This window comes from Rhincodon typus, chromosome 8, assembly GCF_021869965.1.
Source record: "Rhincodon typus isolate 14 chromosome 8, sRhiTyp1.1, whole genome shotgun sequence".
In the NCBI taxonomy this organism is placed as follows: Eukaryota; Metazoa; Chordata; class Chondrichthyes; order Orectolobiformes; family Rhincodontidae; genus Rhincodon; species Rhincodon typus.
Genome location: NC_063339.1, coordinates 18,602,070 through 18,619,610, shown reverse-complemented (window position 1 = coordinate 18,619,610; position 17,541 = coordinate 18,602,070). Strand labels below are relative to the sequence as shown.

At 38.3% G+C, this 17,541-nt stretch overlaps 1 protein-coding gene across 1 annotated transcript in view; it reads right to left on the bottom strand.

Annotated features, from left to right (window-relative positions):
* Window positions 1-1,175: 1,175 nt before the first annotated feature.
* LOC109911656 (protein phosphatase 1 regulatory subunit 37-like) overlaps window positions 1,176-17,541 on the bottom strand; it is a 208,503-nt gene continuing 192,137 nt past the window's right edge. Inside the window, exon 12 of the mRNA XM_048600043.1 lies at window positions 1,176-1,310. Within this exon, the coding sequence (XP_048456000.1) occupies window positions 1,176-1,310 (135 nt within the window). The remainder of the gene's footprint in view (window positions 1,311-17,541) is intronic.

Below are 17,541 nucleotides of genomic sequence, written 5' to 3'. Positions count from 1 at the left end.
AGAAAAATATTTTTTCGCACAGATTGTTGAAAATAGTTGAAACTCTCTTTCTCATAAGGCAGTGAAAATAGAGCCTTATGTTTAAGGCAGAGGTAGAAAGATTCTTGATGAGCGAGGGGATGGAAAGTTAATGGGGAAATAGGAATTTAACGAACAAGATCAATCATGATCTCACTGATTAGCAGTGAAGCTGAAGGGGCTGAGTGGCCTCTTCTTGTTCCTAATCCATTTACTCTTATGTTTAGAAGATTGACCCTGTTGTGGTAGTATTACATTTCTTCATAAATAACAGAGTGGCTTAATGTTCAATATGACTGTGAGTGAGGCTGGTTGATGTAATTCTGACCACAGTATTGCTGAGTCAGAGAGCTACCTTATTCAAACAATAGAGCAAAGATTCTCTTGCTCATTGGTTAAACATCAGTTTTATTCCATAAATGAGACACTCTGTATAATTACAGCATTATGATTAAAAGATAATTAACTCTAAAATATAGCTCTTTGAAAAATGTTGACGCATATATTAATGTCCAAAGGAATCATGTAAATAAGTCTGTACACAGACAACACAGTGTAGAGCTGGAGGAACACAGCAGGCCAGGCAGCATCAGTGGAGCAGTAAAATTGACGTTTCAGGTCAGGGCCCTTTTTCAGAAGGGTCCCGACCCAAAACGTCAACTTTCCTGCTTCTCTGATGCTGCCTGGCCTGCTGTGTTTCTCCAGCTACACACTGTGTTGTCTCTGACTCCAGCATCTGCAGTTCCTGCTGTCTCCAAATAAATCTGTATGTTAGTTTTTATAAACGTTTCTTCTAACATGAAAATTATTCAATTTTATGTTCATTTGAAACTTGTTTAAAAAAATGACTTATACAAAATCTCTGGACATGATATAGTAACATAAATTGTGACTGTGTTGGTGGTGTCTGTACATCAATATTTGCACACAAATTGTCGATATGTGCCATGTGAGTATCTGCTGTGTTTGTATGAACAGTATCTGCATGCATGCACTAAATCGATGCTACATATTTTCTATACATTGTTTGCCTTTATTTACTATGGGAGGTCTTAAATCACCATGGAGTGGGATTTATTCTATGTCATGGTGGCCTCAACTAGTTAATTTTATCTAACCTGCATTTCAAATTTTATTCTAATCTACTCGAATGTTAATTAAAAAGATGATGCTGGTTTCTTCTCCTCATCCTTCTCCTTTTCCATCTTTGTTTGTCTTGTGAGCAGGTTTCTCTTGCAGCATTTCAGAATTTCAACCAGTTGTAATTTCTGAGTTTCAATCAACCACTCTTCCTATAAAGGAAGAAAACAGATGTTATAATGGCTGTACTAATCCCATGTTTTATATTACCCAGGGACTAATTTCTCCTTCCAGTGTGAAGTGCATTATGAGTGTGAGCAGTAGCCAATGTTGACCTTTGTCTGACCATTGAGAGACAACCAAAAGCAGTTCAAGACGACTTGGCCGCCAGTTTTCATTAGCTCACTGTAGACAATGTTGCAGTTTCACTCACCATCTCACCTTGATGTGGACACAGCCTATTAGTTCAGCACCACGCTGAGTGATAGTCCTACTCCATAGTATTTATCTGTTTTACTTTTTATTGCCTTTTATCTTCCAGTGCACAGTAGGAGAACAGATTGTGTGTGCACAAGTGAGGAAGATTAAAGCTGACAGCCCTTCTCTGTAACGTATCGTCGTAAACATGATGTTTTCTTTCAACATGAAAATGATCCAATTAATAAGCATAAGTGCAACATTACTAGATCCTGCAAGAGTTGGAATTTGCAAAACAGTTGGTATTAGAGATTTTAAAAAGTGCAACTCGGGTTGATCAAATATACAAAAAGCTCTACTTATGATGATGGGTGAGTGGGGGATCTATGGGGTTTGCTTTGGAAGACAGGTGGCTAATGATAAATATTCAAATGGAATTAGATTAATTTAGAATATCTGGTCGGCATGGACAAGTTAGACTGAAGTGTGTGTTACCATGCTGTACAACTCTATATCTCTAAGACTTGAGGAAGAACACAGAATCAATGTTTGCTTAAAATCACTTGGTATCAAAGGACAATTATATAGAACTTCTCCTTTGGGTAATGCCTATGACAGTATTGATTGTACATGGTTGGGTAGAGATGCTGAGGTATATTGGGTATAGAGCATAACAGGCTGTCTTATTGCTCATGGTGTAGCATCAATGGATTTTTCTCATTCTGTGGTGTTATTGTTTTATAATTCCTGAAAAATTGTTTTCGGAAGACTAGCCAGGAGTGCATTGCAATGGCCAAGTCTTGCATTAACAAGATGATGAAAATGATGATGGTGGACAGTGTCTCAAATTTACTAAAATGTACAAGAATCTTAGGGACTTGACAGGGTAGATGTGGAAAGGTTGCTTCCACTTGTGAGGTAGATGAGGACAAGAGGGCATAATCTCAGAAAAAGGGTCACACGTTTACAACGGAGATGAGTAGAAATTTCTTCTCTCACAGTGTAATGAATCTATAGAATTCTTTACAGTAAAGGACAAACAAGGCTGGGTTATAAGTATATTCAAGGCTGAAATAGACAGACTTTTAATCAAAAAGAAAATCGAGAGTTATGTGAAAAAGGCAGGAAAGTAGAGTTGAACAGCAATGATCTCATTGAATATGAGAACAATGTCAACGGGCTGAACTGTCCATTTTTACCCCTTCATCCCATGGTCTTATGATAAATAATGGTAGATGTGCACAGTTCCAAGTTGTTTTCTGGTTGTTACTGATGTAAAAGCCAGATCCTTACACTTTGTCTCTGTAGTGAACATTCCTTACTCTACAGAGATAGGAGATAAAATGCAAAAGGCAATGAGCAAGAAAATCTGTGACATCATACTAGACATCTAGGAATGACATTGTGACTGCTACAACATATGAAAAGCCAATTTGTAACCTATTTTAAAATCATATTCCATCTGATGAGTTTATTTTCCTGAAATTTTCAGTGTTGAACAATTAGTTCAATGGTCAACAAAAACAGAAATTGCTGGGAACACTCTCCAGGTTAGGCAGCATCTGTGGAGAGAAACTAAGTAAATATTTCAAGTCAGCAACTTTCCAAATGTTGCTGCACCTACCATGTGTTTGCTGTATTTTCTGGATTTTATTTCAGATTTCTAGTGTCCATAATGTTTTGCTCCTTTGTTAGTGAGCTGATCTCAATACAGCTCCTCTGACAGAATCTCCCAAACTTATGTCCTCTGTTACTGAGAAGGACAAGGCAGCAGGTGAACTGGAACACCAATCCCTGAAATTTCCACTTCAAGTCACAAATCTTCCTGACTTGGAATTGTATCATTGAACCTTCATTGTTACTGGGTCCACATCCTGAAACTATCTCTCTAATAGGACTGTAGGAATCCCTACACCCTAAGGGCTACAGCAGTCAAGAAGGAAGTTTACCACAACCTCCTCAAGGGCAATTAGGAATGGACAAGAAGTGTTGGCTTAGGAAGTGACACCCTCATTCTGTGAACAAATTAATAAAAAGGACAAGATCTGTAACTGAGTCTGCTTTGATGGGGAGGTGTTGATTTGGACAGGTCACATCCTGATTTGATTAACAATTAAAATATTAGCAGTTTTAATATGGGATGATGTTCGTAACGTTTTGAAACTTTAAGGAGTACACATGCTTGTAAAAATTGAGAGAGGGTAAGGATTAACCCAGAGACCAAAGTCTTTTGTTTCAGAAAACCAATCTCTGCAGAGATGTTCTTTTTCTTTCCTCTGAAGAGATGTGTGCTTTGGGAATATTTAGAGGGATAAGCATTCATCCTTCTATATTACTGAGTACGTATGTTAACCGATTGTTGTTTCTTTATTGACTAAGTTTGTTTTGTTAATAAGCCCATAATTGTGTTTGTTAAGCAATTCGTTTAATAGATCTTGTTTAAATCGTAATAAATGAACATATGACAAGGAGCATGAGTAGGCAATTCAGTCCCATGAGTTTGCTCTGCCATCAAAAAGGTCATGGCTAATACAATTTTAACCTGTCTACCCCAGACAAACTTTCACCCGTTTGTTTAATAAGAATCTATTTACCTCTGCTTTAAAAATATTCAAGGACTCTGCTTCCACCGTCTTTTCAGGAAGAGTGTTCCAAAGAATCAGGACCCTCACAGAGGAAAAACTTTTGCTGAATCTCGGTTTTAAATAGATGACCATTGACTTTCAAAAGTGACCCATAGTTCTCGATTCTCCTGCAAGAGGAAACATTCTCTCCAAAATTACCCAGTCAGACGCCTTAGGATCTTAATAAAAACTGAAAGAACTGCGGATGCTGGAAATCAGAAACAAAAACAGAAATTGCAGGAAAAGCTCAGAGGGTCTGGCAGCATTTGTGGAGAGAAATCAGAGTTAACATTATGGGTCCAGTGACTCTTCCTCAGAAACTCAGGATCTTATATGCTTCAATCAAGTTACTTCTTAGTCCAGCAGACGCAAGCCTAATCTGTCCAACCTTTCATCATTAAACACCCCACTCATTCTAGGTAACGTTCTGGTATTTTCTGAACTGCCCGCAATACTGCCTTCACTGCATTTATATCCTTCCTGAAGGATGTGCTTTTGCCAGTTTCATGTACAACTGAAGCATAATTGCTCTACCTTTGTATTCAATTCATCATGCAATAAATGCACCTTCACATTTTCTCACACTACACTCCTTTTGCCAGATTTTTGCCCACTCAGTTAACTTATCTCTATCTTTTTGTAGCCTCCTTACGTTATCTCTACAAATTTATTTTCCTATCTATCTTGGAGTCATCAGCAAACTTGGTTGCATCTGTGGAGAGAAACCCACACCTTCCATGCCTTCATCCAAGTCATTTATATAAATGATGAACAAGTATAGTCCAAGCACTTTCTGTGACACACCACTTGTTGCATCTTGCCAATCTGAAAAAGACCCATTTATACCAGCTCACTGCTTCCTGCTAACCAGCTAAGCCTTTTTTCCATGCCAAGATGCTACACCCTCAGCTGTGAGGTTTCATTTTCCACAAACAGAATATATTATGTGATACGTCATCAAATTCCTTCTAGAAATCTAAATGTGGTACAACTACCAAATCACCTTTATCCACAAAACGTGCTACCCCTCCAGGAACTGATACATATGAAGTATATAATTTGCTATCTTGGTAACTTGGACAAGTATTTTTATTTTATGACCACAGAATAGTGGAGGCAGAGTGATAGAGCACTCACTCAGCGTCAGGTAAAACAGTTTATGTTTTCACAATGCAATAAGACATTAACAACTGAACTAATAATCAGGAATTAATTACACCTGAGACTTACAACGTTTCTTGACTCTCTGTTTTGTGCTTTACTCATTCATGGGATGTTAGGTCAGTTAGGTCAACATTTGTTGCTCATCCCTAATTGCCCTGAAAAGGGAAGGTAATGTGACTTTGAACCATTGCAGTCCCTGGGGTGCAGAGACACCCACAGTGTTATCGGGAAGGATGTGCCAGGGCTTTGATCCAGTGACAATGATGGAACAGCGTTATGGGATGGTGTGTGCTTTGGAGGAGAACTTGTAAGTGGTGTTATTCCCATGTGTATGCTGCCCTAGGCCTTTCAGATGGTAGTGTTCCAGCATTTGGAAGATGCTATCGGAAGAGTCTTGGTTGAGTCATTGCAGCAAAACTTGTAGATGGTGCACACTGTGCATCAGTGGTGAAGGAAGTGAATATTGAAAGTGGCAATAAATGTGCCAATCAAATGGGCTGTTTTGTCCTTGATGGTGTCAAGCTTCTTGAGTATTGTTGGAGCTGCATTTATCCAGGCAAGTGGGGAGTATCCCATCATACTCCTGACCTGTGCCTTGTAAATGGGAAACAGGACTTGGGGAGACGGGAGGTGAGTTACTCATCGCAGAATTCTTAAATCTGATATGCTCTTGTAGCCACAGTATTTGCATGGCTAGTCCAGTCCAGTTTATGGCATCCAGGATGTTGATAGTGAGGAATTCAGTGATGGTAACATCATTGAATGTAAAGGGACAATGAATAGATTTTCTCTTATTGGTGATAGTCATTGCCTGGTATTTGTATGATGTGAATATTACTTTCCACTCATTTGCCCAAGCCTGGATGTTACTCAGGTCTTGCCACATAAGGATATGCACTGCCTCAGTATCTGAGGATTCTGATATAATGATGGAGGGAAGATCAATGATTAAGCAGCTAAAAGTGATTGTGCTTAGGACCCCACCCTAAGGAACACTTGCAGTGATGTCCTGGGGCTGTGACAATCAACCTCCAAGAACCACAACCGTTTTCTTTTATGTTAGATATGACTCTAACCAGATTCTCACTGACTCTAATTGTACTGGGGCTTCTTGATCCCACACTTATTCCAACGTTACCTTGATATCAATGGCAGTTATTCTCACCTCACCTCCATGAATGAAAAAAGATAATGAGGTGGTAAGGAGCCAAGTATATTTGGTGGAACCCAAATTGAGTGCCAGTGAGCAGATTATTCTGAGCTGATACCTTATGCTGGCCCATAAGGTTATAAATTGTGGTTGAATACAATTCTGCTATTGCTGATTGTACACAGTGCGAAACGGGTCCTCAATTTTGAGCTGGATCTGTTCAAATTCTGTCCCATTTAATGCAGTGGAAGTGCTGCACAATACAATGGAGGGTATCCTCAATATTGTAAGGACCATGTCTTGTATTTTAGTGTTTATAATATGTGAAGTCTAAAATGAGAAAGTACTGTTTAAAAAAAATCCGTGTTTGAAACTGTAGTTCTGAAAGCAAGTAATGTGATACTCATGGCAAGCATTGAAAACAACTGTTTGAACAAGCAGTAACTGAACTTCAGATTGCAGTCAGTCTGGAGTTGAGGATAAGTGCTGATGCTGCTCTTATTGGCAACAAGTTGATTGGTCTGTAGATTGATGAATTATCAATGACAGAGATCATTTGCTTGGTGACAACTGTACGATTGGTTCTGAGGTAGCTGAGCATCTTAGAGCTGGAAGCAAGTTACAGAAGCTCAGAGACAGACAGAGAGAGAGAGAGAGAGATAGACAGACAGACAGAGAGAGAGGGAAAAGAAATGTGCAGATCTTCTCTCAGCCCAGAAACTCCCTGTTCTCTACAGTCAAAAACTCAGTTTAAACTTGTTTTAGTTAATAGTGCTATAAACCAATGGTTTCTATCTGTTCACCTGTAGCTAAGCTTGTTTATTTGTAATAAATAATTCTGTTTGATATGGAAACCTGATCTGTGCTTCCTATTAATGTCGGACTGTAAGTCAGGTAAATTGGAAAACTGTGTACTTTAAAAAAAACTTTACCATTTGGTACAACTTTGGGAATAGTGGGGCTTGATTTCTGGTGCACCACTCCAGTGGGTGGTAACACTGTGAAATTGGCTCTTCATCTCCACAAGGATTGTGCAATGGGCAGTCCTACTGATACTGTCAAAACTGCTCTTACCTGTAATAGCTAGATTGGTGAGGACAAGGTCAAATAGGAATGTGTCTCCTGCTGGCTCCCACGCCACTTGCCACAGACCCAGCCTAGCTCCTGTGTCCTTTAGGACCTGATCCTCTCAGCCAGTGTTGATATTGCTGAACCACTCCTGGTGGTGATGGACATTGAATCTCCCCACTGAGAATACATACTCTGTGCCCTTGACATCCTCAAGTGCTTCCTCTAAGGGGTGTTGACATGGACAAGCATTCATCAGCTGACGGCTGGGTATGTAGTAGGTGATAATCAGTAAGAGGCTTCCTTGCCCAGTTTTGACCTGAAATACCATGTGGTTTGGCATCAATGTTGAGGATTCCCAGGGCAACTCCTTCATACCCCGTGCCACCACCTCAAGAAATTCCCAGGGATTGCGATATTGTAAGGCTATTGTAAGGTATTAATCCATAGGGTATGACTATGTCAGACTGTAATTTGACTACAACGTGGAGCAGCTCACCTAATTTTGGCATAAGCCCCCATATTTTGATAAGGAACAGCAGGGCTGAGTTTGCTGTAGCTGTTTCTGGCACCTATGGTGGTCTGACTAGATTCATTCTTTTGTTTAGACTTGGTAATGATTTGATACGACTGAATAGCTTGTTAGGCCACTTCAGAGGGCCAGTCGAGAGTCAGTTACATTGCTGTGAATCTGAAATCATACTCAGGCCAGACCAAAAAACAATAGCAAATTCCATTCCCTCATGGATATCAGTGAACAAGATGGGTCATTACAACAATCAACAATGGTTACATTCTCATCACTAGGCTAGGTTTTAGTTGTTAAATTGCTTAGATTTTGTTTAATTCAAACTTCACCAACTGCGTTGGTGGGATTTAAACCTATGCCCACAAACATTAACTTGGGTTTCTGGATTATTGCTCTAGAGGTGATACCACTATGCTCCATCTAACCCAGAATCTGATTGATCAAACTCAACACATCGAATAAAACTCTGCGATTTAAGCACACAACCAAAATCACCCACATTGATAATACATTTCAAGGTCACAGACATGTTATTGCATTTGGCAAAAAAATGTCATTGACACATTCCAATGGTACCTTTTATCCATTCTTCACTATGATTTTAACCCTCACCCAGGAAGAATTATATTTAGGTCATATCCACTAAAACTGGTCTCAGCACTCTCCATTACAACCCAACAACATTTTATTCTGCTGTAAATGCTGGAGTCTGTAAATGAGGCTCAGGATTTAAATTGCTCACATTTTATACTTAGATCATCATGGGTGATTCTTTCCCACCCATCCCAATGACCCCAACCACAGTTAAAAAAAACAAGGCCTGTAAGTCTATTCATGTCTTTTAAATTAATTTGAATGCTGGTTAAGAATATAAGAACTTAATATATAAAAGTATATTTACCATTTACAGTCACAGAGTCATAGAAATATACAGCACAGAAACAGGCCATCGGTCCAACTTGTCCATGCTGACCAGATATCCTAAATTAATCTAGTTCCATTTGCCAGCATTTGACCCATAACCCTCTAATCCCTTCCTATTCAAATACCCATTCAGACGCCTTTTAAATGTTGTAATTGTACCAGCCTCCACTTCCTCTGGCAGTTCATTCCATTCACGCACAACCCTCTGCTTGAAAATGTTGCTCCTTAGATCCTTTTTATATCTTTCTCCTCTCACCATAAACCTATACCTTCTAGTTTTAGACTGCCCCTCCCAGGGGAAAGGACCATGCCCCTCATGACTTTATAAACCTCTATAAGGTCACCCCTCAGCCTCTGTCACTCCAGGGAAAGTAACCCCAGTCTATTCAGCCTATCCCTATAACTCAAACCCTCCAAACCTGGCAACATCCTTGTAAATCTTTTCTGAACCCTTCCAAGTTTCACGACATCCTTCCTATAGCACGGAGACCAGAATTGCACACAGTATTCCAAACCTGGCCTAACCTATGTCCTGTACAGTTGCAACGTGACCTCCTAACTCCTATACTCATTCACAACAACAAAAACAAAGTTGCTGGAAAAGCTCAGCAGGTCTGGCAGCATCTGTGGAGGAGAAAACAGAGTTAATGTTTCGGGTCCGGTGACCCTTCCTGATTTACAGCATCCGCAGTTCTTTTGGTTCCTATACTTATTCACTGGCTAATAAAGGCAAACATACCAAATGCTGCCTTCAGTATCCTACCTACCTATGACTCCACTTTCAAGGAAGCAAGAATCTGCACTCAAGGTCTATTTGTTCAGCAACACTCCTCTTAATATTAACTGTATAAGTCCTGCCCTCATTTGCCTTTCCAAAGTGCAGCACCTCACATTTATCTAAATTAGCTCCATCTGCCACTCCTCGGCTCATTGGCCCATCTGATCAAGATCCCGTTGCACACTGAGGGAACCTTCTTCACTGTCCACTACACCTCCAATTTTGGTGTCGTCTGCAAACTTACTAATCATACCTCCTATGTTCACATCCAAATCATTTTTATAAATGACCTCTTGAGTCTGCTTCACAATTCAATAGATCATGAGTCCACTTTCCTGCCTGCCCTCTACATCCCTTAACTCAAAAATTCTGTCTCATTTAGTCAAAAATATATTCAATTCCAAAACTCTCTGAGTTAGAGAATTCCAAAGGTTAACATAGAACGTTTATCACAGATTGTCCTTGAGTATTAGAAACGCTCTGAAAAAGTCAGACCTTGTTGCTGCCTTCCCAAACTTTAACTCAAGTGACAACAGTTCACTTACATGGAACAGACTTTGCCAAAACAAATGCTTTACGTGAATACTATATTGGTCCGATTGTCTCCAAGTTTACTTTAAGTAAACTTAGAGAAAACCCAACCAATGCATTATTCTTGTGACACATTTATTTCTGGCAAAGATCATTTGACACAACTGAAATATGACCACTTAAGTTTAAGACTGATTTGCATTAAATAGCATGTGCTGACTGCAAATTTGTGTGGCCCTAAAAGGGGAAAAGTAAAGAGAAGAGACTTTGTGCGTTTCACTGACACAGGTTTACAAAAGGGAGAGTACTTGTTTATTTCAATAGATGCTGTAATTTTTACAGTGTTTGAGCTTCTTGCCACAACATCATTCTATCTTTTCCCATCTCCCCCAAACAACAGCCACCCCAAACATGAAGAGAAAGAACAAGGTTCCTAAGCCTGGTGCTTCCTTCGGATGTGACAAAGGGCTGCTGCCTGCTTGAGTTCTCTGTCTGCAGCCACGCTGCTAATGAAGAGATTGATGATGAAAATGTCAGGATGAGACAGTTCAACAGAATTGCTCCCCGTGAGTGGCAGAGGGCAAGCACTGCTTTTACAGCCAAGAATATCGCCACCAGCTGAGCGCAGCCAGCTTCTCGACAGCATGCCAAGACAGCTACAGTGCTCATAGAGGCAAAGCAGACCTTCCAGTGCCTCAGTCAATCTGCCGCACCTCAAACCAGCACTTTCCTTCCTCTTTTTAATCCATATTTTAGAAATAAATTTTAACAAAGGATGAGTGATTTTATTAACTTTGTGACTAACTTATCCAGCAAGGAGAAAAAGCATTGCTCGCTGCTTCGTCGCTACTCCCATCATTTTAGTTTTATGCTAAGTCCAATAAGTAACATAAGCCAAACCTTCATTCTGATTTAAAGGGGTATCATTATTACATTTGCGTATTCTTTTGTTTGGGAATGAGTAGAGGGCTCCAGACACAGGCTAATTTCTGGATCAGCACTCTCTTTAAACTGAGTACTGTAACAGAGCCAAACTTTTTGCTGTGGGAAGACTCCGCACTTACAGATATAACACTCTATAAACTGCTGCACCACGTTTTTGTGAGAATTCTTAAGAAGAACTAAGTTCCTCTTTCTGCGGAAAATTGAAGAACACCAGTTTTCCTCTGTAATAATATCTCATTAATGGAATCACAGGAATCTGCAGCTTTGCAAAGTGTGATTTCTGAGACTGTAGTCTTTTATTAACTCACTTGCTGTGGGGGAAATTTCATCCAACTTTGTTAAATTGGAAGTGCAATTTAATTTTCTAATCAACTTTTAATCAAAGTTAATGAAACAAGTTATTGGCAAACTTGATTAGTGATGTGATGGTGTAATTGCTAATCAATTAGTTGAACATAGTAGCGTAGTCATTAGGCTTTCGGACCTAAAGTCGTACCTTTGCATCTAACCATGGAAATATATGAAATTACATTTATTTATTCTAGTAATAATGCATTGCACCAGAAATCTACTAAATGGATGTAAAAACCTATCTCATTCACTAATGTCCTTCAGGGAATGGTAGTTGCCACCCCTCACCTATAATTGCTTCAACCCTATGCTCAATGGTTAACTCTTTCAAGTAATTTGAAGTAACCCCTCCATTGTAAAACAATAATTTGAAGAATAATTACACCAATATCTTCCCATTGCAACAGGGGACAGATAAAATGCCAGCATTACCGACATTATAAGAACTAACATGTACTTAATAAAATTATGTCACTAATCTATCCATCTCTAAAAACTATGGAAAAATGTGTCACTTGCCCAGCATGATGCTCCTTGTCATTAATATAGCTACTGGATAATAAACAGAACAAGTCTCAGTTGTGCATTTATTTCAATGACTGCAAGAAATTGTAACCTCATTAACTTCAAGAAGCTGCAAAAGATGTAAGGGGATTGCAACAGTCTAAATGCACAGGGTATTTTCCTGCAAAAGGTAGGGAAGAATATGTTCCATGAGCTTTTCTGAAAGCTCAGGGCTACATTTGAATGTAGTTTGTGTAAATAGATAAGATACCAGATTGTCATTCTAAAAACACATATTTAAAACTAGAACATGTTACAATTAGAGATAGTAGGAACTGCAGATGCTGGAGAATCCGAGACAACAAGGTGCAGGGCTGGATGAACACAGCAGGCCAAGCAGCATCATAGGAGCAGAGAGGCTGACGTTTCGGGCCTAGACCCTTCATCAGAAACATGTTACAATTAGGGCAAGGTTTGCTGCCCAAACATCCACAATAAAAATTCTTAGGGACGGTAAAACTAGAGGACTCTCAATAGCTGACAAGTTACTTGTTAGAATAAAATTACTTGTTCTTGCCAGCGTGTAGAAAGCTTGTATCTAATCACATTCCAGATTTTGATATAGGAAAGAAAATCAAACTTTAACAAAAGGCAAATAAAAGCCAAATCATTTCACAATGGTTTTCTTCAATTTTACAGGTGATCCACAAACTTGCACCCAATTTGTTAATTTCAAGAGAACCAATCACTAATTGTTTCAGTTGGACTTTGGAGCCTTGATGGTTTCTGTCAGGAGTAGTTAACACTTACTGAAAGCTTTTATTTACGGTAGAACAACAGAAACATCTTTGTTAGACGTAATGTGAGGGATGGGATGCTTGAAACGACCTGCATCAATACATACATCCTCTCACTTCCTTGTCAATGAAGTGTTTCTGAAGTACAGTTACTGCTCTCATGTAGAAAAATGCAACAGCCAATTCACACAAATACATACATGAAGTTGATGATGGAGTAATATGCATTGATAGAGAAATAAATGTTAGGGCAACACTCCAATTCTTCCACAAACAATGCTTTACTATCTTTTACATCAGCTTAAGTGGACATGTAGTGCATCAGTTTCAATGCTGTACTGAAACACATGCTTTCGGATGGTATTGCACTGAAGTAACAACCTAGACAATGTGCACAACTTTGTGGAGCGTGCTCGAACCTATAAACTTCGGCCTCAGAACTATCATGGAGCCAACCCTCTCAATTCCAATGGTAATGACCACATCGCAATTGTTCTGATCGGTCTTCTTGTCCCATATAATTTCTGTCAGCCTCTTTCTCTGCAGTGCTTAACCATGGTTTATAAACAGCCCATAACTAAAAGTACTAACATTACAAACTGAATGAAAAATAGGCAGCATACATACACCTACATCCAAATACAGGCCTGTTCTTGCTGACCAATGACCCAAAGTACAAGAATAATTTGACAGTTAAATTCTGAGAGACAACAGGGTGATAGCCATGTGGGAAATAACACTGTCCCATTGGCTGCAGCTTTGGATGAACTTTAGAGTTTTGGGCAGAGGAGAAAATAGTTTACATCTAACATTATTTCAGCTGATCTGCAATTGCTTCTTGATAACATTCAGTATCCAAAACGGAAACATGTTCTATTTCTCAGTACTAATATTGCTTATTTGGAATGGAGAAAAATATTATTTTAAAAGCTGGAAAACTGTTTGAAAGAACAATTGTGCTTCAGTGATTTTGATTTAAAGTATTAACATGTTGCTGAAATTTTTTAAAATTTGGGAAAAGGAATACTGCATTTTTTTTCAAGCTCAGCAGACATCATGCCTATAGATTTTAATTACACAGCAATACTAATCTCAAAACTTTTTTGTGTAAACTGTCAAGAACATCAAATAGTTAATGATGTAACACCTACAACAATGAAAAAGAGCAGCCACTATACAACTGCTCAAAAGTGATCTGAGATCTGCTCCCAATTTCATACAAGCATGCAAGTTCCAAATTCAAATTTTGCCTTAGATTGCTGAAGTCATTTCTGGCCTTCATGCCTTGATTGCTGTATTAGCACACAAGTCTCAGGAGTTCTGTTGTTATTAAAAGAAATTACTTTTCCAATCACTATTTCTTTTCATCTCATTCAAGCTGATAAAGCACAAAGGGATTTAATTTCCTCCGGTTGTGCATTGGTTAATATGGTTTCATGAAATTCCCTTGTGTGTTCTTTCAAAGCAGTCATTAACCCACTTATCAGAAATTTATAAACAGGACCAGAAAAGATCAACATGTTACTTTAGGTAGATCCCAATCTGTTAAGGTAGCGTACAAAGAATCTTAATAAATTGAAAACAATGCACCAGTTGAGGAAATGCAGTTCTAATATGCCCCACAGCTTCTGACAGTTGTGCTGTTCTATTAGATGGTGTGACAAACGAAACGTTGAGTCTGATTTTTTTCTGTTTGTGCTGCTCGTTTAGTTTGTAATGTGTTCTGAGTGATTAAGGCATCTGAATTTTCTTCGACATGTGCATATCTGAGAATAAAGAAATAGATAAAGATTTAACGTCAAAGAGGAAAGCCCTAAAGCAAAATCTTTTGAACAAGGAGGGGAGGCCTGTAAAAAATATTTCTTTTAATCAGACTATATGAATAGCAGCTAATTAGTAACATAAATCCTAATCTTGTGATGTTTGGGTAGGTACATTTATTTAATATATTTTTCACCTTTTGTTCTTTATTTGTAGTAGGCTTGTAGCAAAACACATTTTAGCCCGATGGCACAACTTGCTCGTTCATCAATAATAGATAAGAGTTAGATTATTCTCTCTTTCAAAGAACAATATAATGTTGTTTTTGTTAGCCATCACCTCAGCCAGCTGAAACAAAGATTTTTAATTCTTTTTAGTACACAACTATCACAATTCACTTTGAAAAGTGTACCTACATAGATCAGAATGATGGACCCAATTACAAGATATTCTTGAGTGAAATAGGTGAATTTTTATTAACCACTAACCCCAAGAAAATGTAGTAAAAAGTATGACAACAAATATACACACAAGCAGAGGTAATAAGTTTACAAAGGAGAGTTAACATTCAAGGCAAGTGACTCTCCATCAGAATGTGATGAATCACAGGAATTGAAACATTAACTCTGCTTTCTTCCCACAGATGCTGCCAGACCTGCTGAGTTTCTCCAGCAATTTCTGTTTTTGTTTCAGATCTCCGGTGTCTGCAATTCTTTGTGTGATTAAAAAGGAGAGTTTCGAGTAGAGACTAGAAGAATAAAGGCTCCACAATTTAAAAGTCCTTAGAATCATTTAAGTTTTAGATTTCTAATCTGAGACCTTAGTTACTTAACTGTGACTGTTAACCTTGGCAGTGAAATCCACAGATATGTTTAAGCTCATGGTAAAATTTCTTTTTCCTCAATTTACTTTTCCACTGGGTGCTGTCTACTGAGATGATTAAAGGAAATTGGGGTATGTATTAGAGAGAGAGGCTCTTAAGGTTCTACTATCATATGTCCATCATTCTTTCCCTCTGTTCTGTTGACACAGCTACTGGAATACTGGAATATTCTCATATCTGGCTCTGTTTGTCTTTCTAAACTGGCTAATTTTCGCGTACGACTTGCATCTCTGGATATGAAATTATCATACAATTGTGACTAAAACAGGAGATGCAAGTCTCTTAACACTTTCATTTGCTTTTCATGTCTTTGGATAAAATGCTATTTCCAGGCAAGAAGTTTCATTTAGTCTGCTTGGATTCATGGACTTGCCTCAATCTGTGGCATGGTAATTACTATAGCCATGTAAAGTCAGTATTTGCCCTTTATTTAAAAACTATTTTAGTCTGTAAATGGTCTCAGGTATATCAATCACTATTACTTTCATGACGACATTCAGCTCTAGACATGGAGGAAACACAATATCTAAGAATATTTATTAGAACTGGTTAGTTGGGTTGGGTTGTCAAAATACTAATTCTCTCTGTGATTGTTCATAAAATACACAAGCCTGTGTGGCAATGTCAAGATATTTAGTTCAGAGGGAAGACAATTCATTTGCCTTACAACTAGAAACCTGGGAGTTTCCCATTGACTGTTAATCTTTAATTCTTACCTATCCAAACTGGCCAAGTTTGATATGGAGTCAAGTGCTTAATACGAATCAGTGGATCAGAAAAATAGAATAGGTAATCTCCATCTGTTGAGGAAATGGGAATATTTTTACACTTGCATTTGACATTTGCTATCAGGCCAATAGGGCAACTGTGTGGGTTAAAAAGTCCTCAACCATATCAGCAAAATAACATGATACTTCTCCACGGAAATTTTTAAACTGTCCTTTTGTGTAGCAAGATCATAGATTTCCTTTATTTTTGATCTTAAAGGAATCTTATCATTTCACTTGTAGTATTATTAATCATAGCAGTCAGAGGAAAAACAGACCAGAAAGGCCAACCTAGTGCTCATTTGTCTAACCAGAAACAACAATTAACCAAGTGGTACTTGGTTTGCATTTAAAATGGGTGTAAAATAAGGAAATAGTCCATTAATTGCACTCTCATCCTTCTCCTGAAAAAACAGAAAAATGCTATTATAACTAACATTCTGTGTACCAGTATGACTGGTCCACTAGTCTGTAGTTTTGTCCTTTCGAAGTGAGTGAACCAAATTTGTGCTATGCAACATAGTTTTCCTTATCAATGCAGGTGTATACGGAGAATAAGATTTAAACAGTCCGAGATTGTTTCACTAAGGACACTTAACAGCTATCAAGAAAAGCAGCTTGTACCCTCGATCTTAGCTCTGACATCTTTTCATATATTTGCATGTCTCAGTTCTTCCCATAGTTTTGTTTCATTTTGAATTTGTTTTTAGAATGTAATGTTTAGTGAATATATAACAACATTTTTGAGAAACCAAACCAATTAATACATTACAAGCTGTGAAAAAAATTGACTATTTACATTCAAACACTGAACCATGCTGAGTTAAGGTACGTTAAACTACTGCTGTTTCACAGTGTTTATGCTGATTGTTTTTTGCACAGTGTAATTTTCAAACCTGCATCATGGTGAAAACATGTTGTCTGATAGAAAAACCTAATTAATGAACAAATGGTCAGAGTTTCCAGCTAGGATCTGTTTTCATTGTGCACAGGGGATATTTTGAGAACAAAATCCAGTTGGTAGGTTGAAAACAAACATTAATTTTAAGCAATCTGTTCTCTCGGTTTGTTGTTAGGTCCTAGGCCAGGTCTTTTTCTGAAGGGGAAATATTGGACATCTCTCAGACTCTGATGAATGAGGAATTTTAATTCACTGCACACTTCAGTGAACTATATTTAGTAAGAAATAAGAGATTGAAAGTACCTTCAGGATCAATCACTTTTGCTTCTGTAAGTTCGCTGCTGTTCCG